Consider the following 22,449-nt stretch of genomic DNA (forward strand, 5'->3'; position numbering starts at 1 on the left):
ATATATATATATCTATATAGTTATAGCTTAAATATTTGACAATTCCAAGTATTATGGGCTCAGAAAGCACACCAATGTCTGTGAGTCAAATATTTCAAGAAAAACTATTCTGGAAATGGTAGTTTATGGTATCAGGGCTAAACATTTCACTGGCCTTTAAGGTTTCTCATGGACGGGAAGCTGAGCATGGCCCCTTGGCCACACTCCTCCTTCCTGTCAGTGCTCCAGCCATAGCACCGCTCACAGTGTCTGACTGTGCCATGTCCTTCCCAGGCCCTGTGCCTCTGCATGTGTTATTTCCATTGTGTGTGTGTGTGTGTGTGTGTGTGTGTGTGTGTCTTGTACTGGGGATTGAACTCAGGACCTTGCGCTTGCCAGGCAGGTGCAGTGCCACTGAGCTACGTCCCCAGCCCTGCACATGTTATTTCCTGTCCCCTGATCCTGGTGCCCTGTCCTCCAGCTCCTCCTGTAGAACCCCATTCTAGGTACATCCTAACCTCTGGGAAGCTGCGCCCTCAGCACTCATGTGGAAATGATTAGTTCTGCCTTTGAGATCTACCTTCTCATATGAGATTCTACTATCGCAGTTACCACCCCTTAATGCAATTCTCTGTTTATTTTCTAACTGTGCCCTACAGTGCCTCTACAGTAAGAACAGTGACTGGGTCTCATCTACCAACGTATGCAAGCCAGTGTCTAAGGCAGGGTGGGTATCTAGTCAGGTCTACCAGAAACAGTATATCCCAAGATTTCAAATGCTTATGCCATTTTTTGTTACCAAGACTTGATTATAATTGACTTAAAATTCACAATAGGTTAAATGAAAGTTCTTTTGTTAAAATGATCTTTAATAAAGCAATCTTACATTAATGTAGCTACTTTTATTATGGTGAACATAATTGACTTTTAAAAATCCTAAAACCAACCCCCAAGCAGCAGTCTAGAAACATGGCTCACCACTGCTGTGAGAAAGCTAGCCACTAGGTGTCAGCCCAGGAAAAGGGGAAGAGCTACACTCAACCAGTGTTGTACTTTTTCATCAAATTATCACCATAATTATCAAATATTTAAACAACAAAATATTGGGCAATTAAAATTATCTGTTAAAGAAATGTTTTTAAAAAGATACATAAAATTTTGACATTTCCCCTTTGCAAAATACTTTATAAATGGTGTTAGTTTAACCTGTATTTGTCAAGAAACATTTGCAGATTAGAGAAATTGACTCCTAAAGGGAAACTAGCTCAGTTTTCTTCTGAATTCCCCTCAAACTGCATGTAATATGGACCATATGGTAGTTACCACTGCAAAGAGTGGTCAGGAAAAGAGCATGGTCTCCAGAAACAGGCAGATGGAGGGTCCAAAACCCGGCTGTGCCACTTCTTAAAAAGTGACATCATCTTTCCCAGCCTCAGTTTCTCATCAATAAAATGGGATCACCACACTCTCCTCGTAGGGAAACCATGCAAATGAAGAGAATTCATTCTGTAAGGAACCTAGCATACAATATATTTTTTATATTCTTTTCTTTTGAAGACTTCAAGTCTTAATGATTATTTAACATAACTGTTTTCAACTCCCAATACAACTAACGATATTATAAGTGAGAACTATATTCATTTAAGAGATGGTTACTATGAATCCTCTAGGTACCAGGCTCTGTGCTGGGTAAAAGGAATAAATATAATACTCTACTGCCGTCTGGAGCAGGCTTTAAGGTCTTTGTGGAAGGTGGCACGCAACTGAATGTAATGTAGCTGTCTATTTCAGAGAATATATCCACACCCCAAAGACAGTGTGTCCAGGTAGAGGGAGGAGAAAGGAAATCTCTAATTTCATCTTTTCATGATCTTAAGTACTATAAACACTATCTCTCTATCTACGTTATTGTGCCTCTACCATGTGCAGAATATAAGAAAAATGAACGTCCCGAACCTAAGAAATTCATGTTTTAAGCTATGGATATGAAGTCATACAGCTCTGTTTCAGGCTCTAAATTGTCAAATGTTATCACTGCTTGAAAATGGATGAGAAAGATTTCATTTTCAGAGTTTCATAGAAAAAGCAGACCCTGAAGCAAGATTATTTGATTTAAAACACCAGTAAAAGCAACCATTTCTTAGCCACTGCTTCCAACAAAGATATGATGTTTAAAGCTGCCATAGCAGATCTGGCTTCATCGATGAACACACTCCACTCTCATGTATTTCTAACTAGAATAGCATGTTTGCTCCACACAGTGACTTCACAGAGGACGGTCCTTTCCAAGCACTAAATACTTCTGGTTAGCTGCCATGCAGACACTGGGTTGAGGCTTTTACACTGACACATTCGCTGTATTTGTGTCAGCTTTCTTTTCTCATGTTCGAAGACGAAGCTGTGGGTGATATGTTTTTTGGGACCAAGTATTTATGTTTTAGAACATTAAAATATAAGCACCACTCTGACGTGTCCCATAAAAAGCAGGTACCATTCATTTGTTCATGAATGAGCATGTACTAATAGTAGACTGAGAGACACAAAGGTATATGGATGTAGCCCTATCCTAAAGATACAGAGTAAGAAAGGAGGCCGGATTATTAATGAGACCAAATTGAAGCCTAGAACTCCTTTGGGATAATTTAAGATACACTATCTGTGTTTTATTTTTCAAGTATTTTAGAACACATGGGAACTTTATTTTCATCATATTCAGTGACACTCTTTGAAATCATTCAGTTAGGCTTGATCATAGCATTTAAGTAGATTTCCTGCCAGTTTTCATCTCTCACTTTGGAACTTACTTTTTACTTGGGCAGTCAGCTTCGGAATAATGGTCCTCAGCTCATAAAGCATTTTGTGTGACTCCCAGGTAGCAGGACTCCTACACTGTCTTCCTGAGCACACCACTATTCCTGTGCTGGGCCAGTAGGGACCTGGTGCCAAAACTGAACAACATCCATCTTTCTTCAATTGGCGAAAACTTTTGATGAAATAAGGAAAATTCTCAATTACATTTTCTCTTATGCATTTGAAAAACTGGCTCTAATGCATTTCTTAATTTTAAACCCTTGGTACCTATCACTTCCTTCCATTTGCCTGTTAAGTCCTGGTGAGCAATAACATGAATGAATAAATTCCAAATAAATATTAAAGGAAATAATTAAATGTGAGATTTCTTTCAAATCTTTTATGTATCATTTGAGATAAAAGACATACTTTCACAGTTCAAAAGAAAGGATTTTAAGGGCCAGAATCTCATTGTGTTCTGCATGGTTACAGGTGCCCTGACACCTGCTGAGCAAGCACAGACACCACTGTTCTAAAAACGTAGCAGCCATCTCCACCTCCTCCTCCTCTTCTCCCACTACCTTCCTGTCACCCACAAATGGTCATTATCATTTAGCCAGTATCTCCTATCTGCAAGGCACTGTGCTGGTGGTTTATTAATTTTCTCAATGATCCTAAAAGAGAGGGGCTATTTTCATTTTACGAAGAGGAAATTGGGCTCAGAGAGGTTAAATGACTTTAAAAGTCATGTTCTAGTAGATGACAGAGCCAGAATCAAAACCCAGGCAACTCCCAAGGCCATATATCCTTTCCACGATACTCAGCAGACTCTCGAGCCACTTAGTGCGGCAGAACTATCATGGATGTTTCCAGAATCCTAGTGGTGGAAGTATCTCCGCTTATCCCTGCTTCATTCCTAGGACACAGTCTTGACTTTGGATGACTAATAACATGAGAAACAATGGTCACCAGTGAGTTATCAGCCTCACTGCAGTCTAAAGACTCTTGCTATCAATGCCATCTACTTAGCTTAGGCTGAGGATTCTGGCTATAATTTTCTACTTAGTCACCTAAAATAATTGGAAAAATAACAAAATCTTGCCAGGCATGGTGGTATACACCTGTAATCGTAGCTACTTAGGAGGCTGAAGCAGAAGGATCTCAAGTATGAGGCCAGCCTGGGAAAATAATGAGTCCTTGTCTGAAAACAAATTTTTAAAAAGGGGGGGCTGAAGATATAGCTTTGTGGTATAGCACTTGCCTAGCATAAAGCTTTCTGGGTTTAATCCCCTCATTGCAATGATTGAGTGATTGAATGAATGAATGAAAATCTTCCTACAAAATACTCGAGAGTACCTAGTCATGTTTCACAAAGACACTACTAGTCACACAACACAAGCATGGGTCCTGTGTGGAAAACATTTTGGTAGTTCCTCAAAAAAATTCAACACAGGGGCTCAGTGGTAGAGCACTTGTCTACTATGTACAAGGTCCTGGGTTGTCACCAGCATAGCAGAATTAGAAACAAAACAAGAAAAGTTAAACACAGAATTACCATGATTCAGCAATTCTGCTCCTAAGTATATACAAAATTGAAAACAAGTATTCAGACCAACACCTGAACACAAATGTCCACAGCAGCATTATTCACAGTACCCAAAAAGTGGCAACAACTCATGTGCCCATCAACAGATGAAAGGGTAAACAAAATATAACATATCCAGAAAGTGGACATTATCCCATTGTAAAAAGGGACAGAGTTCTGATACATGCTGTGTTCATGCTACAGTGTGGATGGATGAACACTGAAAACATTATTCCAAGTGAAAATAAGGAAAACACAACAGGACAAAATTTTTATGGTTCTGTTTCTATAGAATCACTAGAATAGGGAAATCCTTAGAGACAGCAGATTAGCGGTTACCAAAGGCTGAAGGGGGATATAAGTGAAAAATTATTGCCTAACGGATATAGAATTTCTGTTTAGAGTGATTAAAATTTCTAAAAATAGGGGTGGTGGTTACACAACATTGTAAATGCAAGTAATACCACTGAACTGCATACTTAAAAATGTTTAAAAATGGCATTTTTCATGGTACTTACATACACACATATTTTACTACTATTGGAAAAAGAGAGAGGGCTCTGAAAAGAGACTTGAGTTTATTGGGCTGGGGATTTAGCTCAGTGGTTCCACTGCCTGCCTCACAAATGCAAGGTCCCAAGTTTGATCCCCTGTACCAAAAAAAAAAAAAAAAAAAAAGAGAGAGAGACTTGAATTTAATGGGTTTGACTCCCAGCTCCACCATTCCCACGTGGTGTGGAGAGGAGCAGAGCCCACGTGTAGGGTCACAGGTACACACAACAGTTCCTTCCGGGCTTCACTTATTTCCTTCCCCCTGGTTTCCTCCCATCCATTATTTCTCATCTCACTATACTTACTGGACACAGTGTCTTAAGGTTCCTCAAACCTTTTTTAGCATGAGATGGAGGCACACAGAAAGCAGTCATATTCCTTCTGTGTGTTCTGGAAATGCTTTGCTTTGTGTGTGGAGGGAGGGAGTACACACCGTCCCATCAAGGATGCTTCTCTCCTCCAATTCTGAGCCACTCCTAGGTGAGTCAGTTTAATCTGCCTCCTTGTGACTTCTATTTATACTCTGAAGGCTTTGAAACACAGCATTGCAGAAGTTTATTTACAAAGATATTTGGTAGTGCAGTGATTATATTATCACAAGATGTGACAAAGCCTAAATGTCCAACATAGGAGCATGGCTATGGCAGTGATGGTAGCTATAACTGATGGCATATTCTGCAGCTATGTAAAATGTATGTGGTGTCTACTGAATGAGGGACAAATTTAAAGTTAGAATTGATTGAAGCTTTGTAAATAGCCCTCTGCATAGTAAAAAAACAAGTAAACACATACAAAAGGTATGCAGAAGCTCAGTAGAACTATGCTGATGCTTTGTCTATTTTCTATTACACTAAAAAAATAAAATACAGGTTCCTTTTTCAAAACCATGAGATCAACAGCGTTATTCAAGCAGGATACAGGTATATGTGATGTCTTTCCAACCTACTCCAGCATAGCCACGTGCATTCAAGCTTGAAAGCCAGGCTATCAATCTGCTTTTATCTTAACTTCTGTGCCTTCAAGGGGTTTTAGATGGATAAATATGACTCAGCAGAATCAAGTACAAAATCAGGGGCTGTAAAGTGGATGACGGTGTCCCCTCAGCTGAATCTGGGATAGACTGACAAAGCGGGACGGGAGTGAATTGGCCTCAGCCTGTGGAAACAGCTTCTTTACTCCCCGCATCCCAGCACTGGCCACCTGTGGCAGGGCCTGGGCTCCAGTCCTGTTAGGTAGGCCCAACCAGCAGGTTGGCCCCCAGAGGGCTGCATGAGTTAGCTGAATAAACAACTCCCATAATGCTCCCTGTAAACCACCTTTTCTACAGACACTGGCACAGAACAGAATATCTTCAAGCACCAACATCCATGGGTTTTGTTCTTTGATCTCACATTTCCTGAGGATCTGCAGTGGCCAGACATGGGAGATGCACCTTTACATATGCTTCCTTAAGATGATAGTATGTATGCAGCATGAGCCACGAAATAAGACACTTGGAGCAGAAAAGGGAATGAAATGAAGGCATATGAATCTATTTTCAAAAGTTCTTTAAAAGTGAGCCATTGTGGTACAAAGTGTCTTTCAAAGGGGGTGTTGTTAGTCTTATTCAGATTTCATCATGATATAATTTTAAACAAAGGAATGAGGTAAAAGAGTCTTTCAAAATTCATCTGCTCTCCTTAGAAAGGACAGGGAAAATTCAAGGCAAATTCAAGAACCACACTGCTACACAAACCCTCCAAAAGTTGCAATCTTCTACCAAGCAGAGAAAGGGTCGTTGGCCCAGCAATTAAAATCATTTGTCTTTTATCCCCTTCTTGCCAAAAAGGACCCCAGCCCTAACTAGTTAATCCCTAACACACACTGCTACTCCCAGAGTTGCCTGGCAACTGCTAGGAGGCGTGTCAGAGAGCAAGAAAGGCCTAAATAAATAAGCTAGAGCCTGGGCTGCAGCTTGACATGGATAAAGGGAGGTTCTCAGAATGGGGCTTCCTGGCTGCTTGTGGTTCTGTAGGCTGGATTGGTCAATATTGTTAAATATCTTGGGTTTTGCATCTCATATTCTCCAGGTGACTGAAAAATGGGTCACATGCCCTTGTGATTTGCAGACACCCTCCTCTTTGCTAGAAGCAGCAACTTCCAAAGCCTACAGTAGGTCCAAACCCCTGCCTCAAATTCTTCCCTCTTTCTTAATTTCTTTCTCTTATTCTTCCATCAGTTATTCCAAACTATACTCACTGATGCCTATACATTGCGCTATGATCTGTGCCTGGTGCTAGAAATGCTGAGAGAAAGAATTATTAATATGGAACATGTGGGAATTACAAGCAAGACAGGCAGGAGGGTGTCGGGGAAGGAACTTGGGTCTGGGAGTCAGGCTAACCCGAGTCTGCTGCCTAGCTCTACCCTGTACCAGGAAGTCACTGCCAATCTGAGCCTCCATTCTCCATCTGTAAGATGCACAGTCAGAGGCAGTCATGGGGAATTACTGAGATCAAAGACATTAAGCAACTCCAAGATGAACCAAGCCCAATCTTGTGGGAGGCCACTCAGGAGGTGGTAGACTTGGCTATGGTGGACATGCTTGTCATCTCCTCATCTTAGTTTCTAACCCCTGGAAGACCCCTTTAAAACAATTTACCTGGCAATGAAGAGACACATCACCCCCTGAGCTGGGCCAGGCCACTCTTGACATGAGCTAGGCTGTGCAAGCACCCTTCCCTCTTCTAGGCAGTGGATAAGCACAATTCACAAGAGTCTTCCCAGCCAGATGTGTTATAAAATTTTCCCAGTAGGAGAGAGAAACAACAAAACAAACAAACAAACAGAAAAACAAAACAAAACAACAACAAATGGCCACAGAGTTAAAAATCTCAAGAGAGATCTGAGCAAGGGAAAGGCTTTCCTATCCAAAGGCAGAGGAGTTGCTCATCTGCCCAGCTGGCGAAGGCTCAACCTCTCCTTACAGAGAGATAGGTGGAACTGAGCTGCCCAGAGGGAGTTGACCCTCAAGCTGCTCACAGCTGGCAGGGACCTCCTCAGCAGAGACAAGGCCAGGGGTGAGGGACAGGAACAGGTTAACCATGACAGGGCTAATGGGTACTGTGCTGGGCTTGTTTAAACTTCACTATGATCCTTCAGGCAGAGGATTATATTTCCATGTATGGAAAGGAAACTAAGGCTCAGAGGAGCAGAGGGACCTTCTCAAAGCCACATCTGGCAGCAGAGCAGAAAACAGCACCTCAAGTCTGTCAGGTTCCATGTTTTATTTTTATTTTTGGTACCAGGGAATCAAACTTGGGACCTTGTGCTTGTAAGGCAGGCAGAGGAACCACTGAGCTAAATCCCTGGCCCAGGTTCCATGTTTTAAAATATCACACTACCTTTTGACCCTGCAATCCCAAGTGCCATAGCTGTACTGCGGGCCCAGGGTGGGAAGCCACCACACCAAATCTGCATGGCAGACACCCTGGACACATCACAAAGCAATGAGGACAGGGAAGCCTGAGAGGCTGTCTTTTCCCTCAGCCTCAAGCTGTTCTTGGCCTGGGGCTGCACGTGCCTCTGGGGCTCTGCCCTGCACACCACCACCTGCTTCTCCATTACTTTCAGTGCCACACGCTGTAAAAGTACTTGGATCCCTTGACCTAGTAAATCTACAGCAGGAAATCTGCCTAAAAAATCATTTAGACCACATACTAAGATTTATATAAAGATGTTCATCACAGTGTGGTTTAAAATTGTGAAATGCTATAACAAAAAGACTGGCATTAGGATAATGTGGTGGGGTCTCAACACCAATTTCAGATCATAAGAACTGTTAAAAATCACATGAACCCTTTGAAGAGACTATCCCTGTCCCCCACCCTTCCCGTGACTGTGTTCCATAGTTGGGCTGTGAGTCACAGGGTCACCTTCTGGAACGTGTACAGCCCTTATCAATGATGTTTAAGAAGAGACTTTATATAATGTGAAAAATGCTTACACAAATTAAAAGGTAAAAACAAACAAATGGGATACTGGACCTACTAGATTACTTTGTCAGGGATATCTCAACTGCTGAAAAGAAAATTAAAAAAATAAAGTCCCCAAAGAAAATGAACCAAAAGCAAACCAAAGACCCTGGAGCTGGTGTGTGTGTGTGGGGTTGGGGGTTGGAAGCATGAATGAGGGATTTTAACAGGAGATGGGATTTTGGTGTCTCTTATTTCTGTTCCTCAGTTACTTTAAACGTTTCTACTAAGAGCAGGTGCTATTTTAATAACCAGAGAAAAACAACTGAAAGACAAGTGGCCCTGGGGAGTTTTCCCTGCCCCTCAGCACAATGCTGACTGCAGAGGGCGCCCTTCTCCAGGGCCCAGGCTGTACCGGCAGGGCTCCCTCTTCTCTTCTCAAGCTCACTGAAATCCCCAACAGGATTATGTACAGGGAATGTTATTATCCCATTTTTCAGAAGAGAATTTGCCAGAATTAAATTTATGGCTTAAAAACCATTTAGGTAACACAGTGATGACCAATGACTCAATGCCTGGTTGGAAAAAATTTCAGGACTTGTGGTTTCTCTCTTGGACTCAGAAGAAAGTGATTGTGGTGCAGATGGATGGGACTGAATACATGATAGAGCTGCAATATTTCACTGATTCTAAGATGAGAATTTTTTTCTCACTGTAACATCTCTGAAATCTCGATGTGTCTCATAATTGATGATATCTTTCAATTATAACCGGCAGCACTCTCTTCCCTTTCTTAATGTTATCTACAACAATGGTCTGTCTTGCAATTGAGTGGTAGTTTAGATTCAAGAAAAAGTTCACATCTACAACCAAAGCCATGACTTTATCTTCAAAATGATGCTTTCAAAGGCAATGTATTACTCTATTATATAGATGTACTTTAAGTTACCTCATCAGATAGCTATCATAAACTCTCAGTCTGTTCCAATTTTTTCAACATTACAAATATTGCTACTGTGAATATCATGACATTAACCTTTCTCTTTTGCTCTCAAGAGCATATCATTCTTTCCCAGGCTCCAAATCTTGGGGAACATTTTGACATTTTTTGCCCTTCCTCTACCATATGTTATCTATTATTGGGTCTACTCATTTCCTCCTTCTTGGTACCACTTTCGGGTGTCACCCCCTGAAGATTCTCTTCTGAGTTCTCATAACGTTTCTCTAAATGGTCTCTCTGCCTCCACCTTTTTTTTTTTCTTCAGTCTATCACGAGCTTATTGCTTAGACCTGACACTGACCACATCCTATCTCTGCTAAAAAACCTACATTCCTTATAAGATAAAATTCATACTCTTAGCCTTGCATCTAAAGGTCTTCCAAATCTGGCTCCAACCTCTCCTGCAGCTCCATTCCCCAACCATACATCACTCCAGACAAAACAGCTGACCCACAGGCCCTGAGGCGCTGCCCCCAAGCCTTTGCTGCTGGTTCAGTTAGCTCTACATCCACTACAGGAGGGGAGCTTCTATTTTTCCTTTCCAAACATTATTCATTAGACACCATTCAGGTTTCACCTTTCTTATGAAACATTTTAGGTTCATTTAACTCTTACAACAGTGAGAAGCTAAATTGCATGTGAAGAAACTAAATTTAAACAGAGTAAATGGCTTGCTCAGGTTTTATACATCTAAGAAAAGCAGAGGTAGGCTTTAAACTCTTGGTCTTTTGTCCTTAATTTCAGGCCTTCTCAGAGTCAAATGCCAAGTACAACCATAGACTCTTGCGTAGCAACGTGTGCCCAAATCACATCCAGCAATACGTGCAAAGAATCAGCTGCCTCTGGATTCTAGACACATACATAACAACAATGAGAAAACTATCAGAGTGAAAATGCTTCCAATCTGTCAGTTCCCAGCAGAAAGCACCAAACCTGGTGGGCTTGGCTGGGTCCAAGATCATGACAAGCAATTGGAGCTACTTCACTTTGAAACAAGCAGGACAAGGAAACTACTTTAGAGTTTGATAAAGCAAGTATTTCTCAGGGGACAGAAAGAATTTGTATCCCTTTTGTTGTGTGACCATAACACAGCCCAAAGCATAGGCAGCCAAGGAAGTAAGGCTTCAGTGCCAAAAAGACAATGAGGAGAGGAGGGTGTGTTAGGATGCTGCTCCTTGAGCCCTGCCACTCTGGCCACTTCTGGGTGTAAGGAAGACAAGGTACTTGCTAACTATCTGTGTTTCACTTAGACACATGAAGGAATTAAGGCAGTAAAAAGATAGCAGTGCATAACTGGCTTATGAGGAAGTGTGATCTGGTTCATTCTCAAAAGTCTTATATGAAATGCACTAACTGACATCCACTCAGCTTTTGGCATTTGATCTAGTTAAATGCTATGAGCTAAAATAAAATCAGAAACTAACAGCCCTGTCATGTAGGCAGTGTGACCTAAGCTGGTCCACTGTACCCCACTCCACTTAGGATGGGAGTATCTTCTCCTTGGCCAGGAGACCAAAGGAGGCCAAGAGGTGGGCTATCAGAAGAAAGCTTCTCGTGGAAGTTGGAAAAACAAAAGTGTCCTCAGCTTCAGGGAAGCCTTGATGCCTTTACATCCTCCAATAACTAACTTCACATAGCAGGCAAGGGTCATGTGTAAGTCAGCTGAACTTGGAAAGGTGAAAGGGACACACAGGTGGGTCGCATCATCTACTGTTCCCCATGATGCTTTGTGGTCATTTAAACCATGACCACATGCAGGAGCCACCAAGAAGTAAATTCCCAGGATGCATTGCTGTCTCACGTGTAGAAGAGTGGTCCCTTCAGAGGACAAGGGATAGTGAAGAACAGGGCAAAAGCATGGGCTTTGGGACTGCCGGTAAGTAGTTTTTCTTCTCTGAGTCTTGATTTCCTTCCACTCTGAGTCCTCAGTGACAGCAAGCATGACAGGCCTGGTGCTATCTCTAGCATGTAGTTTGTGCTTATTGTTGGGTGGGGTGTCTTCCTGTGCTTACTGCTGGAGTTGTGAGTGTCTCATGCACAAGAAAGAGCATGACTTCCTTGTGCCAAGAGGTGTGGCAAGGGGAGGAATCCCTCATACCGACCCTCACCAAATTCACACACAACCTCCTTTAGGAGAGTTCAAAACACAGAAGAATCGCAATTTCTCATGTGCTCTGAGGCAGGATTCCAAGCCCTGACCAAACATGAATCATGTCACATGCCAATATGCTACTCACCGGTTCAATTTTTAGAGCATTTCGGTAGCTACCAAAGAAAGCAGCTTGGGCCTTGAGGAAGGCTCTGGCCACGCCATCGCCTGTGGTTGTGGAGACTTTTTTCAGCCTGTTCTTCAGTGAAGAGATCTGGTGAAAGAAAGGAAGGAGACACAGGTTGATGGCTGACTACAGAATGATGGTATCTAAGCCCAGTACCTATACACCCTTAGAAAACTCCTTTGCTGGGGTAGAGGGTGGTCAGTTTGATTCTACAGCTGTAGGAGAACAAAAACACCTTTGGTATTAGGACAGGTGATTTTTTTGTGGGGGGGGGTACCAGGGATCAAACTTAGGACCTTGCAAGTGGCACCACTGAGCTAAACCCCTGGCCCCTGGTGATTTTTTTTTTCCCTGCTTTGGAGTGCTGGGATGCTAGGCAATTGCTCTACCATGGAGCTATACTCCCAGACGGAAAGGCAGGTTTTTGAAATTTAAATGAATGTTGCTCTGATCAGACATGTCTAATAAAAGCAAAAACAAAATTCTTCTTAAGCAGTTACTACATGCCAGGTAAGTATCCTGACATAAATTTTCTAATTTTTCTTCAAACAGTCCTTTGAGGAAGAGAGTATTGGTCCTGTTCTGCAAAGTAAAACAATCTCTGAGAAATCAGGCTCTATGCCTAGGAACAAACCCAAGAAGTAGCCAAATTGGGATGTGAATCAAAGTCTTATAATCTGAGTCCAAACTAAGCAAAGACTTTTAGTTCCAATTCCATTCTCTAAGTTACTTACAAATGTTAGAAATAAAATGTTTATTTATACACTTCACACATCATACTCTAAAGGAATAGTGACAATTTACAAAAACTGAACAGATTAAAAACAAAACAGGCAAGAAAGTGATGGCAATGGGAAAAGAAGTTAAGACTGGATTTGGTATCTAAAAGTAAGCAATAACTCTTACACGGTAGTTAGAAATTGGCTTCAAATTGGCTTAAGAGCCTCCTAGTGGCCAAAGTGAAGAGGAAAACATGAAAGTTGTGAGATTCCCTGGGTCTAAGTATTATAAACAAATCGGATTCGCTAATGAATAAAGATTTTACTGAAAATGAGATCTAAAGAGATTTTCTTCATGAGTCTAGGTAGGAAAAGATTGTCTGATCCTCTGGCTGTTACCCTCAATATCCAGGACAAAGTCAAGCTTACCAGACTATTTCTAATATATCCTTTATTCATTTCAGGATGTCATACTGCCTAACTTTCAGGGCACAGCATTCATACTGTGTTCTACATGTAAAGGTTCCCTGGAATTGTGCAATGTGGTGACTCTGAGCCATTTATCCACTCACTAAATATTTATTATCTTCTACACTCCTGAGACTATGTTAGGTGTTGAGGATGCAATGGGAAGAGAAACTAGATACAGGCTTTGCCCTCATTCACTGACAGTATAGTCAGAAAAATACCCATACACACGGCATTGTTTCTGGGACAAGTCTGTTTACCACGGAGAGTAAGGGAGGCTTTCTGGAGGAAAAACGTGTTGAACTGAGAGTTAAAGAACAAGTTAAAGTAGATAACTAAGCAAAGAAGGATAGGTACAGTATAAGCATGGGGAGTAATGTGCAAAGGCCCTGTAGTCAGGAGCTCAGAGAATGGAAAGAATGCGTCTTCAGTAGAGAGAAAAGAAAGGAAAGGTGATTTAAGATGAGGCTAGAGAGAAAGGTGGGATCAGAAGGGACACTTACTTTATCTTGAGAGAAACAGAAAGCTAGTAATTGTGTTTTAGCATGCAGGTGGCACAATGAGAACACATTTCTGAGAAACCAATTCTGTAAGGGGCTTAGTGTAGGAACATCTAAAATAGGATAAAATGTAAAGACATTACAAAAAATGAGTTTTAGGAGATTCATGAATCACCTATAAATGTGCAGTTTGAATGAGTGATGGTCAGTTTTCTGGGCTTAGGATTCAAAGTTTTCCTCAGGGTACTAAAGGTGTCCATGAACCTATAAATATTAAGAATCACTGTTCTGGGATAGACTATGTATACTTTAAAAACGATCCATGGAAGTTATTTCTTTTTCTTTTCTTTTTTTTTTTGAGATGGAGTCTCACTATGTAGTTCAGGCTGGCCTTCACCTCCCAGTGATCTTTCCTGCCTCAGCCTCCCAACTGCTGGGATTACAGGTGTGTACTCCCACATCTGGCAGAAGTTATTTCTTATTGCCAAGTAACCACAAGGAAATTTAAAAATAGCTCCATGTATTTCTTATATTATAAAATTAATTTAAAGTTAATTTATAAAAGTTCAGTGGCTTTTAGTATAATCATAAGACCAGAAAATCAGCACTACCGTCTAACTCCAGAACATTTTCATTTTCCCCCAAAGAAACTCCATACTCATTAGCTGCTGCTTCCAATTTCTCACCAATTCTATCCCCATCTCATCCCCAGCAACGATAAATCCACTCTGTCTCTAGAGACTTGCCAACAGTGGACAATTAATATAAATGGAATCCTAAAATAGGTAGTCTTTTATGACGGGATTCTTTTACTTGGCATAGTATTCATTATGGAAAACTTGCATCTATGTTGTAGCATGCTTAATACTTCATTCCTTTTTATGGCTGATCAATATCCCATTGCATGGGTATACCACATCTTATTTCTTTGCTCACCACGTGATGAACATTTGGGCTGTTTCCACTTTTTGGTGATTATTAGTATTGCTGCTATGAGGATCACATACACACTTTTTGTGCGGAAACAGCAGAGACTTTGAGGCAAGAACCTGAATAGCAAAAATCCCCCATTACCAGATTTTATGCAGTGAAGACACACAACACAACACTTAACTCACAGAAAGTACTAATAAAAGTTAGCCAAGTATAGGGAAACTCCACTGCTGTTGGCAGCTGGGCGTGCCATGTGCCCAAACTGCCAACTGAGTGGAAATCAGGAGCGAAGGAAGCATCATGCACCAAGGGGTGGCTACCACATCTCTGCATGAAGGTGAGCAGGGAAAACTATTCCTCTGAGAGCATCTTGTAGTTTATTTCAAAGCCTGGGTATATGTAACTGGTTTGCTGTCACCTCCTTTTCCTGGGACCCCTGAGCCTAGTGCCACTGTGGTGAGAGCCCCTCAGGGGCAGACTCTGTTGTGGACCTTAAGAAACATACTAAAGTGTTAAAAATACTACTCATTCCTCACCCCCCCCAATAATGAAAATCCTGCCTGTCTCAGGGACTAGGGTGACATTTCCATCCTTTGAAATGATGCAGGCCACTGTCGCTCTTCTTCTGGCTCCTCAAAGGCCTTGGGCCACCTGTGCAGCAGATTATTCCTCACTTAACCTTCCCTGGCCTTTCTCTTTCATTCAGGAGGTGTTTAATTACCTTGGATTCACAAGCTGCACTTCAGGTGAGCCTCTCCTAATGGCCTCATTACCATTTTACACAAAGAAGGAGTCGCTATTGTAACTGAGCAAATATGACAGCATTCCTTCCTGCCTGCCCTCACTGGTCTCAAACTAGCCAAGTGGTCCTGGGCTCCTGATGTCCTTGTGACCACCTAGGCCAAGACTTCTGAAGACCTCCCTCATCTCTCAACATGGAGAAGCTTTTGTCTTGACCTGTCAGCACTTCAAACCTTGAAACTGCAAGTCTATGTGCATCTAATAGCTGGTGATAGCATTTTGTCCTTTAAATAAAAGCGAGGGAAGAAAATGTAAGGCTTAAATAACCCACTGTCATACATCTAAAGCTGAACTTGCCCTGAGTATTCCTGGGGTGCTGGTCAAATCATTACAATTGGGGTCTGTCAGGGGCAAATGGGGGGTGTTGGAAGTGTCAGTGAGGATCGCTTCATCCTTTAATCAGAGGTCAAAGGAGGAAGGCAAAACAAAAGAGAGTGCAAAATCGACTTCCTCAGCTCCTCCCTAGAGCTCCCTTCCTCTCTTCTGTGTACCATCTTGGGTACTGCAGTGCTACCCAGCCAGGCTCCTAGGCCAGATGCCCGATTCCACCCTTTTGCCCATGCCTTTCCTTGCCCATGACCTTGGCCTGGCAAGGCACAGCTCCATCCATCCTCTCTGGCACAGACTGGTGGTGTAGTTAGTTCTCTAGCAAGCTGTTTTCAGTTTTTCCTAATGTCACCTACCTATAGCTATCCTAGTAATCGGAAAAATCCAAATCTGACAATTTCAACCTTCCATTGGACTCTTACTGCTCCTATCCTTCAACATGCTCACCTTCAGAAAAAACAACCAGACTCCCCAGAGTCTATTCAGGCTTTCCTGGGTCAGAATCATTCCCATTTGCACCTTGCAGCATTACACTTGACCGATATTGAACTGCTGTCCAACTCAGCCCATTCACATACCAATAACTCAGGCACAGCTGTCTCTTGTTCCTTTCTGTCCTGCTTGTGAACATCCATTCTCCCTTTGAAAGACCATCCAAGTGTCTACCAATGGGGGCTCATTAAATAAATTATACCACAACCTAACAATAAAATGCTGCAAAGCTGCTAGTGGCAGTATTCTATGAACTGATGTGAAATATTGTCAAATAGGGAGAAGATGCAGGTTATAGAGTAATATCTACAGCACGAATCATTTAAAAATCACATGTAAATATATATGTATGTAGTAAAAATCTAAAACTTTACATATCAAATTTTAACCATGCAAGGATGCTTTCACTTTCCATTTTATACACTTGATTGTTTTGATTATCCTTTATGAAAAAGCATATGTTACTTTTATAGTAAAGAATTAAAATGAGGCATTTCTCTTAAATAGTCAAATTATCCCTTGCCTTGAGGTGAGCAAAAGAAGGAATCCAGATGTCTCCCATCTGTGCCTCCTCTGACCATGAGGCAAAGGCCCCTTGTACTGAGTAGGTGGTTTTACTGAGAGCAGCAGAGTCTACTACCTTTACTGCTAAGCCGGTGAGTTCCTAGTACATGGTGGCCCAGTGTAGTCATTCAGCACTTTCTGCTCAATGAAAACAAATGAGTGAATGTTTCAACATCATTAAAGGCATTTCCAGTGGCTGTGCCTCTACTTGGAGGGAAGTTCCAGATCATGTCTTTTGTTGATTGTTAGGAGGAACCGTGCTCAGGACTGGAGGAGAACTTGATATTCATCCATTTCCCTTCTGAATACCTTGCTAAGATACAGCCACAACTGCAGGGAAATGAACCTCTGGATGCTGAATGAGTTAAAGGGAGCAAGACCCGTCTTGCTCAACAATGCAAACTCAACTGGCACAGTAACAAATGCAGCACCGTCCCTCCTTCCCCACCCTGCATCCTAAACTTTCTTCGCCAGTCACCTCTTGGCTTCATCTGCTCTTCCCATCCCACAGTTAAGAGTCACATATGCAGTCTAAGACAGGGAACCTGGCTCCTCCACTTTCTGAAACTTTTCAGTTTCAGTTCCTTGGTTGTAAAAGGAGGCATCTGCAACTTATATACACTGTGAAGATTAAAATATCATGGATGTAAAATGGATAATGATGTAAGAGAGTGTCCAGCTTTTTATTTATTATTAGTTCTGATTTTATATTTTACCTGAACTTTTACAATAGTATTGAGCTGTTTTATCTTCCTCTATTTTCTTCTTCATCTAATCCATCCATTGTACTGAATTATCCTCTGAAAACAAGAGGCTGAATTATGTCACTCCCTTCTGAAATTTTTAGAGGCTTTCTACAACAAATATATGTACTAAAGTCCAAACTCCAAAGGCTTTTATGGGCTTGGCTCAAGCTCTATTTCCAACTTTGTCTTCTGCTTGATTTCAGAAGCTCAAATCCTGTCCTAAACCTGGGATATTCTTTATGGTTTTCTCTGACAAACTACTCTATTTAGAAGAAAGTGTCCAACTTTCTGTGATGCCCCTTGTCAAAACCAACATCTCCTTTTCAAGGCCCATGAGCCTGCTCCTTTGTTCACACTCATCTATGCACTCCTGTGCTGAGATATGCTGGGAACAGAGCCACAGACGAACAAGGGCCTACCACCTGAGGACTTCAGGGTTAAGTTCCCACAAACCAGCCACAGATGAGTTTATCACTACTTGCAAAGGGGCTTTCACACTGTATCTACCATCATCCTGTTACTTGGTCCTTTATATACCAGTAGATTATAATCTTTCTCCCCTGAATGAATGAAGATAACCCTTGTAAAAAAATACAGTAGTACTCAGCAGATACAGGTTCACTTCTTCATCATTTGGCTGCAGCTCTCGGGGCCTACAGAGTGAGGGCATTAAGGATGGCATATTATGTATCATGTCTAAGACATTCATATCCATTTCTTTCCAACAGAGGTAGAACCTAACATCTTTCAGCACCTCTCCATCGCTCTTAGATACAGATTAAAGTGTTAGCCTGACCTGCGAGGACTCATGTGGCTTGGCCACAGCCTCTTTCAGATGTGAGGCTCCACGTCCTATCCTTGATGTTAGCAGCACCCTCAGGGCTCCAGTCTCATTGGACCTTGGGACAGGCTATTCTGGCCTGTTTGGAGTTCTCTCACTCACCATTATACCTTTGCCTAGAATTCAGAAATGCCCAACAGAACTTTCTCCAATGATGGAAATAATCTGTCTTCTGTCCAATACTGTATAACATAGCTGCTTCGAGTACTTGAAATGTGGCTAGTGAGACTGAGAAGCTTAAAGTTTAAATAATCACACGTGGCTACCATACTGGACAACACAGGGTCCTAGGTCAATTGCTACTCGCTTTCAGGCCTCTGCTCAAAGATCACTTCCTCAGTCTGATTCTGCAGGCTTGACCAAGGTGCCCCAATTGTATATGCTCACTGTTCCTTTCTTAACAGTCACACAGCACTCTGTAATGATGCATTCTGCAACAAGCCAACTCACATCTGCCTCTTCTAATAGATTAAATAGCTCAGGAAAGTGGGACCAAGTTGATCCTTAATGTGGGCACAGAACCTCAACTAGACACACTGTTCTTCTACAAATCTGGCTCAGCTCAGCCTGTGCAAGGGCCCCTGTTCCTCTCTCATGGGAATTGTACTAACTGCTGGGTGTCAGAAATACAGTGAAATATTTGTTGTTTGGTAATTCAGACACCCAGCAGCAGCTGCAGACAGGCAACAGAGCCACGTTTTCCTTTCCTCTTTAGGACTAAGGCAAGTTGACTGATTCTTCCTTTCCTGAATAAACTAGACCAAGGCTTTGTTCCAAAACCCCCTGGGGCATGTCTGGGTCTGCACAGGGCAGAAGGTGCTACTGAATTGTTTTGAATCCTCAGGGATCCCTCTGTCCTCTTCATCTTAGCAGTGAAAAGTGGTATGGTGTGCCCACCTAGGCCTTCATTAGTTCTTACCTCAAGTCTAAAGCAGCAACTCTGGATCTGTTGTGGCAATCACACTGTATTCTTTCCAGTAATAGTTTGTGGGAGAATGTGAAGGTACAGGATCCCAGTAATGAATGTAACTGTATTGTAGACCTAGATTGTACCAATAAACTCAATAAAAAAAAACTGTTTCTGGGAGAACCAGGAATTCAGCACCCTAAGCTACCAAATGCCAGTGTTTCTATACACAGCACTGTACTAACATTTCAGAACAATTGAATAGGTACACAGCCTCATTACACAGATGAGGAAGGTTAAGACTCAGTCCATATCATATAGATAGCACTGGCTCGTAGCAGCCAGCCAGCCAGAGTCAAGCTCAAGTCTGTTACTGCAAAGTCTGTGCTATTTCATGAATTCTCACTGCTGCCAGGGTTTCTAAGACCAGAAAATTACTTGTCCATGATACTAGCTTATTTTTCCCCTGACTTAATATATCTCCATTATTGTTTCCTTTCATTCCTTGCTTTTCTATTTCTTTCTTGAGAACATGGTTGGACCTTGACCCCAGTTGGCTTTAATTGCTTCTTCTGCGTCCCATTTCCCCTTAAAGATCCTGGTTCTCCATGGGGGAGTGGGCCTGTGCTAGTTATGTGGTGCTCCAAGCTGGGGCTTGCAGTGACCCTTGGGGCCCTGGTCTCTGCTCCCTCCTCTCCTGACAGCTCATGGGCCACATATAAGTCAGGAAGCTAGTGGTAAGCATTACAATCTAAGTAGCTTTTGTCGGACAAAAGAATCAATTTTCATTATGTGAATGGCTACTTTGCTATATGCTATAATGGTTCTGCTGAGCATCCTATGAACAGACTCTCGAATCCTTACAAGACGTTCTTAGGGTGAAAAAGTATAATTTTAAAACAAAACAAAAAGGCCTCATTTTCACTATCTGCCAAAGAAAGCTCAGGAGGAGCCCTACACGCACACATTCACTCCAGCCTCTTCCCACACCTTTAATCTGAGTATCTCAGCATTTGAAACAAACATAGAATAGCAAAGGTTTTTTGCCTTTTTCTTTGTAAAATTCACCTTCCTCCAAATACTTTTCTCTCCCTCAGAGCAAGTAAATTATCTTTGTTTTTCTTATAAAACAATTTAGCTTTAACACCACACACACGCACACACACACATTAATGCAGCTAGAAAATGATACCCAAACTACAGGAGCCTAGGAGATCTGAGCTGAAAGTAAATGTGTATTTATATTATTAGGTGGTCATTCAATAAAAAAAATTATTTCTAACCAAATATGTGCATGCATGTATGCTTATATATGTATGCATCCAGGAATATTTTCAAAGAAGGGTTTCCTCCCCATACTTCTGGCAGTTTAGGATTAAAGGTCAGATTTAAACTATCACCATGTTTCACAATGCAATCTGTGCAGTGCCGCGTAATGAAATGGTTCAGTAAAGGTGCTTGTGGAAATTCTTTTAATTAGGTCTAAGGCTTTTCAGTTGTCAACATGAATAAACCAAGAAGCATTCTCTTGCAAACAGAACACACAAAATAAAAATGTAAGTTACCTTTGAAAAAAACAGAGGCACTTGCAAAAGGAAAGTTATACATTTTTTTAACCACTCAGCTATCACCTACTTTTTAAAAAACTACCAATATCTTTCAACAACGAAATGGACTACAAGCCAAACATAAGTGAGGTGCTCTATTACTAATAATCCAAGACACTAATGCCTGATTCTAGTGAAAACTATTCAGGGGATGACGAAAGTTAATCATAAATAAAAGTGTTTTTAAGAGACTAATGACTTTCTCATAAGCGAAGCCACCTTTCCATTTGACTATAATTAATTCTAGAGATCAGCAGTTTTCTCAGTCAGACATGTGAACATCCCACAATGACTCCTGCAAAATGAATGACATCTATTAAAAATGCACCAAGATGCACTTATGTGCTCAGAATCACAAACTAAGGCCCAAAAGATGAGCACATTGCAGCAGGAACATCATCAAGATGCTTGCTTTTCAAAGCTGTGTAGACAAACGGAATCATACAGATTTGGAAATTTTAGTCAATTCAGAGCTGAATCTAGAAACTGAAATTCACAAAATAAAACTGCAAGAAAATGAGAGCTTGCTTTGGGAAGTTGGATTGCACTGCAACTGAGTTCAGAAAGAAAAGCAAAACTAAACTACTGTATTCCGAACACCACTTGAAGTTCTGACTTAGATGGCTACAAAGACTTTCATAAGTGCCACGTGCCTTAAGACTTGATGTGGAGCAGGACAACGAAAATGAAGCAACGTCAGCATATAATAAACGTGTGTGATAAATCAATGCCTCAAATAAACAACCAAGTAATATTTGTTAGTGAGAGGATGAGATGAGGGTACAGTACTTCACAGTATATTGATATATTCTGGGTTCAGACAGACCCGATTTCAAACTCTGCCTCATCTGCTGGATATTACTATCTAGATGCCTCTAGGCAGGTTACTCTTTTCTTCATCTTTTTTTAGCAGGACTGTAATGCAGATTAAATGTTAAGATTTTCAAAGCCCTTAGCACAGTGCCTGGCACAGAGTAGGAGCCTAATAGGTGGTGACTATTCTTCTGCAATCGCCCAATTCCAAAGCCCAATCTACCTAAGCCCTAATTTTAGCATAAAAAAGAATAATGAGTTCACAATTAACATTTTCTAGGGCATCAATTACTGAAGTGTCACTCATTATGCTGAGCCTAGTGGATTTATTTAGTGACCCAAACTCAGTGTGTATTTGGGAATTAATGAAGTGCTTGGTGTTTACAAAGATAAAAGTGGGATTTGTCTCAGCAACGATCCTGGCCTGAATGGATATAGATTTCCACACTTAGGAAAGCAGCCAGGCCGGATTCACGGTGGATCACATGGATACATCCATACAGAGCAAGATCTCTCCCAAGGGGATCCGGGCATCTCCACCTCCTCAGGAAAAAAAAAAAAAAAAAAAAAAAAAAAAAAAAGAAGGGGGGGGGGGG

General features: G+C 41.5%; 1 protein-coding gene across 8 annotated transcripts in view; it reads right to left on the reverse strand.

Annotated features, from left to right (window-relative positions):
- Dennd1a (DENN domain containing 1A) overlaps nt 1-22,449 on the reverse strand; it is a 348,973-nt gene that overhangs the window by 141,661 nt on the left and 184,863 nt on the right. For all 8 annotated transcript variants that reach the window (XM_019205953.2, XM_019205954.2, XM_019205955.2 and 5 more), the window contains one exon: nt 12,097-12,222. In XM_019205953.2, coding sequence (XP_019061498.1) covers nt 12,097-12,222 — 126 coding nt within the window. The remainder of the gene's footprint in view (nt 1-12,096; nt 12,223-22,449) is intronic.

This window comes from Fukomys damarensis, unplaced genomic scaffold (assembly GCF_012274545.1).
Source record: "Fukomys damarensis isolate Sample0158 unplaced genomic scaffold, DMR_v1.0_HiC HiC_scaffold_36, whole genome shotgun sequence".
In the NCBI taxonomy this organism is placed as follows: Eukaryota; Metazoa; Chordata; class Mammalia; order Rodentia; family Bathyergidae; genus Fukomys; species Fukomys damarensis.